The 5,000-nt window shown below is 49.1% G+C and overlaps 2 protein-coding genes across 2 annotated transcripts in view; one reads left to right on the top strand and one right to left on the bottom strand.

Annotated features, from left to right (window-relative positions):
• The window catches only part of LOC306842388 (myosin phosphatase Rho interacting protein), a 35,437-nt gene extending 32,423 nt beyond the window's left edge, over positions 1-3,014 (bottom strand). The window contains exons 1-2 of the mRNA XM_079372595.1: positions 2,327-3,014; positions 2,145-2,280 (exon numbers count right to left, since the gene is read on the bottom strand). Coding sequence (XP_079228721.1) covers positions 2,145-2,267 — 123 coding nt within the window. The 5' untranslated portion in view covers positions 2,268-2,280; positions 2,327-3,014. The remainder of the gene's footprint in view (positions 1-2,144; positions 2,281-2,326) is intronic.
• Positions 3,015-3,721: 707 nt separating this feature from the next.
• Positions 3,722-5,000, top strand: part of dhrs7cb (dehydrogenase/reductase (SDR family) member 7Cb) — an 8,576-nt gene continuing 7,297 nt past the window's right edge. Inside the window, exons 1-2 of the mRNA XM_079334241.1 lie at positions 3,722-3,964; positions 4,647-4,803. Coding sequence (XP_079190367.1) covers positions 4,650-4,803 — 154 coding nt within the window. The 5' untranslated portion in view covers positions 3,722-3,964; positions 4,647-4,649. The remainder of the gene's footprint in view (positions 3,965-4,646; positions 4,804-5,000) is intronic.

Raw genomic sequence — 5,000 nt, forward strand, 5'->3', positions numbered from 1 at the left:
GCCGCAGCGAGACACGCTGTGTGGGAGCACGGGCGCCATCTCATCCAGTGTGCATCATCAGAGACTGACACGTCCCCTCGTCCAATCACATCACGCCTCTCTCCCACGTTCATTTAAACCAAACACTTTCTCTATCTCTGCCCCGCCTCCCGCTCTCGCCGTCTGTTTCACTCAGCTCGACGGCGTGTTCATGGCGTTTGAAGAGCTCGCTCCTCGCAGGGTGGCTGAGTTTATCTCTCAGGTTTAGCTCTGTTTATGTGTGGTTACATAACGCAGCTTTAGGCCAGCCATGGCGTGGAGAGCAGCGTCCACATACGAATCTTACAAAACCAGCTTGTGCTACTGAGCTCGCCGCTGCCTGTTTGGAAAGCTGACAGAGCGGAGACGGCCTCACGCTGCCTGCGGGCGGCGAGGGGGAGCGAGGGCGGACGCAGTATCATCGGTAAGCCTCTCTGCTTCCGTCACAGCAGAGAGCGAGGGCCGGGTCACGGGGAGATTAGAGCAAGTGATGTAACACACACACACACACACACACACACACACACACACACACACACACACACACACACACACACACACACACACACACACACACACACACACACACACACACACACACACACACACACACACACACACACACACTAATTAAATTGTTTTAAAAATCAAACCCTGCAGAGGTCAAAGGTCAAACAGGTGGGAAAGGGAAGTGTTCGTTCTGACTGAAGACATGAAGCATCTGTTAACCTGAAGCGTGCACACCTGTCTCCATGACAACAGTGGCTGTTCTGCGGGGGGCTCGGGGACCCTTTAGGGGACCCTTTAGTTCTGTGGGTTTCGGTGTAAAGGGGACTTCAGCGGTCTCGGTCGGCCTCGAGTCACATGGAAACAAAACGCCATCCGGAGGTTACACAAACAAAGAGGACAAACGGAGCTTCAGCTGCTGACAGGAAATCAAAAGGAAGCGATGAATAAAACCTGCAGCTGTTCTTCTTCCTGTCCGACTTTAAGAAAACGAGCCAATCACACGAGAGGAGAGCGGCGTTCACGCTCAGTCGTTACGCCGTAATCATTTCAAACATGCCAGGTATTTTCAACGCTGCAGGGGCGGCGTGGAGTGTCGCAGACATTCCCGTGAGCCTGACGAGCTGGTTCCCCCGTCGATAATCATTTTACACTTTCTAAACGCCGCAGGACACGGCGTTCTGAGGGCGACGAATCGAGGGGGACTCTGAACACGACGCCGTTTCTCACCATAAACGCACTGAATTAAACCACGCTGCAAACATAGGACTTCTGTTCTTGTTGCCATGGTAACAAAAGAGACGATATCGCTTGATCTTTAAACAGCCTCCACAGATCGATACACCGACCACCAGACCGCTCCTTTAAGGACCCGGGTCAGGTCCTAAATGTGTCAGTGGTGGGCTGGTGTACCCGGATCAGGTCCTACATGCGTCAGTGGTGGGCTGGTGTACCCGGGTCAGGTCCTACATGTGTCAGTGGTGGGCTGGTGTACCCGGATCAGGTCCTAAATGTGTTAGTGGTGATTCTGGTGTACCCGGGTCAGGTCCTACATGTATCAGTGGTGGGCTGGTGTACCCGGATCAGGTCCTAAATGTGTTAGTGGTGATTCTGGTGTACCCGGATCAGGTCCTAAATGTGTTAGTGGTGATTCTGGTGTACCCGGATCAGGTCCTAAATGTGTTAGTGGTGGGCTGGTGTACCCGAGTCAGGTCCTACATGTGTTAGTGGTGGTTCTGGAGTACCCGGGTCAGGTTCTACATGTGTTAGTGGTGGTCTAGTGTACCCGAGTCAGGTCCTACATGTGTTAGTAGTGGTTGTGGGGTACCTGGGTCAGGTTCTACATGTGTTAGTAGTGGTCTAGTGTACCTGGGTCAGGTCCTACATGCGTTAGTAGTGGTTGTGGGGTACCTGGGTCAGGTCCTACATCTGTTAGTAGTGGTTGTGGGGTACCTGGGTCAGGTCCTACATGTGTTAGTAGTGGTTGTGGGGTACCTGGGTCAGGTTCTACATGTGTTAGTAGTGGTCTAGTGTACCTGGGTCAGGTCCTACATGTGTTAGTAGTGGTTGTGGGGTACCTGGGTCAGGTCCTACATGTGTTAGTAGTGGTTGTGGGGTACCTGGGTCAGGTCCTGGTCCGTGAGCAGGTGCAGTTCTCGAGGTTTGAAGCAGTTCTGACATTTGCTTTTGTTGAAGAAGTTGGCCTGGAATTTCCTGCAGGAGTTTTCTTTAGCTGTAGACATCTTTAAAACCAGAACCCTGGTCTCGGTGCAGGACTTCAAGGAGCTGAAGGATCCTCAGGACCCTGGTCTCGGTTCAGGACTTTAAGGAGCTGGATCCTGCTGTTTTTCTTGGACTGCTTAAAACGAGTCCTTCACATGATCAGGAATAAAAGCTCCACATGGAAGTCTTCTTCGTGTGGTCGCTGGTTTCTGATAAATAAGCCAGGCTTGCCCTTCCTCGGTCCAGGAGCCGGATCCCCCTCCCTCAGTCCAGGAGCCGGATCCCCCTCCCTCAGTCCACGGCCTGCTCCCACAAAGCGACCAGGCTAATATCCTGTTAGCTTCCCGTGGATCCCACACACACACCTGTGTTCAGGTATCTGCTCTAAGCTCCCGTGAGACGGGGACCCTTCAGGAACAGCAGACTCCCGTGTGGAGCTGGATTAGGATCTTCAGGACCCCCTTCCCCGGAGGACCAGGCGGTCCATGCCACGGTTAGCGCTGGGAGCTAGCTCGCTGATAGCTCGTGAAATCTCGTCCTGGGTCGAGTTTTTGCTCCTTTAAATGTTTTTTTTATATATATACATGAACATGTATATCCCGTAATCCGAGCCGGTCCCGCGCTGTGGTCCGTGTTAGACCCGCTGCTTGCAGAGGGAGCAGCTCCGTACCGGTCTTCCAGGGTTCGGGTCCATAACTAGCCTTTATTTTCTTCTTTCCCAAAGGAGCGAGGGGGAGCGGTGCTGGGAATCTGTGGAAGTCTCGCGATAACTGCTCACTCTCGCCACCCTGTGGTTCTTAAAGGGACAGCGCTCTACTTCAAAATGTGTTTATCTTTATATTTGTTTCCTGTATTTGTTGTTTTTGTCATCATAAAATGTTCATGAATTAAATCATTCTGTACATTTATTCATCATTGTTTATTATTTATAAAAAAGACTTTTTATGACTTTATATTTATTCATTTGTATGTTTATTTGGTAAATATTTTAAATGTTTATTTTACAAATTTTTCATTCTGTAATTTTTTTGACTATTATTACAGAAGAGTGTTGTGGAGAATCGTGTTGCTGTTTCGATGCACAACAAGAAATAAAAACATCTCATCACAGAACTGTTGGAAAATATATATAACATCTAGTGACCGATGTCGAAGTGATGTGAAATAAGTGCCATATTTATTTTTTGTGTGACACACACGTTACTCATGTTTAAATCTGTGAGCTTGTTCTGACAGCTGTAGGGGAAGTGAGTTTTAAAAACGTTGATATCTGATGATTAATGAACGTGTACATAATGCAGCCTTTATACTGTAGCGATGGAGACTCTCTCCTTATTAATCACACTGCACTTCCTTTAGTGATCCCCTGACTGCAGAGCTGTGTGCTGGCAACAAGGCAGCATGCCTCAGTTAGTCCTCACTGCATCAGTGTGTATTAACAGCTGACCGAAGCAGAGGCTATTATAAGCAGCAGGTTCAAGTGGACACACAGACAGACAGACATAGAGACATAGAGACATAGAGACACAGGGAGACAGAGAGCGAGAGAAAGAGAGAGAAAGAGAGAGAGAGAGAGAGAGAGAGAGAGAGAGAGAGAGAGAGAGAGAGTGTGAATGGACAAGGGACACCGAGGGAGGCGAAGAGACTCTGTTACCTAACTACACCCTGAAAACAACAACCGGCCGTCCTGCTGAAGGATTAACGCGCTGATCGTGCTGTAAGTGAACCAAGAATAACACAGATTACAGGTGTGTGTGTGTGTGTGTGTGTGTGTGTGTGTGTGTGTGTGTGTGTGTTGTGCCCTCTTTAACCCGCCGGGATCCAATCAGTCCATATTTACAGGTCAGCTGTGTGAACTGTGTCTCTGTGGTTTTAATGTGGATCAGCACTGATCTTCATGTTAATCAAAGTACAGAGACGGGGCAGATAAGGTCACACTCCCCCCCCCACACACACACACACACACACACACACACACACACACCTCGGGGTATCTTATGACAACTTCCCGGAGGTGACACAGCGAGCTGTATCTGTGGGGCAGAATATATTTAGCTGCTCTCCTTACAGTCAGGTCACCAAAGAGAGGTTAACGACAGAAAAGGAAGGAGCGATTTAAAAAACAACAATAAACACGTGTTGACAACCCAAAGAAATAAAAGTCTTGTTTCCAGTCACGGGTGAGACCTTCCTCCAATCTTCATGTTTTCAAACTCTACCTTCAGACTCATGAGCAAAGCTTCTGTATCTGAAAACAACCTCACAGTTAGGTCATCAGACTCCGCGGTGCTCCCTCTGCTTCGTTGGCAGCGTGTGAATGTGAGTGAATGATTTACTTCATAAGAAGAACAGAGGAGGAGATAAACTCCCTCTCATCCTTTGTCTCTGATCCCCCTCAGATCATGGCCCTGCCCTCGGTGATGGTGCTCCCCCTGCTGGTCGTGGTGGCGGCGGGCGTTTATTACATCTACAGCGAAGTCACGCAGTACATGTCCAAGTCTTTAGTGAAGAACAAAGTAGTTGTGATCACCGACGCCGTGTCCGGGGTTGGAACAGGTGAATGATCCCACTTCTCTTTTTCATATTTCACTTCTGTCTGTCGTCCTCGTCGCAGCGGCCGTCAGTTCAGATCCGACCTTTAACCTTTGCTCAAGTTGTCCCTCTCTCTCCTGGCCTTCTTCAGCTGTCCTATCCAGTAAAGTAAAAGAGTAGATAAACACATAATGATGTACATGTTTTCATATTTATCCACG

This window comes from Symphodus melops (genome assembly GCF_947650265.1).
Source record: "Symphodus melops genome assembly, chromosome: 21".
NCBI lineage: Eukaryota > Metazoa > Chordata > Actinopteri > Labriformes > Labridae > Symphodus > Symphodus melops.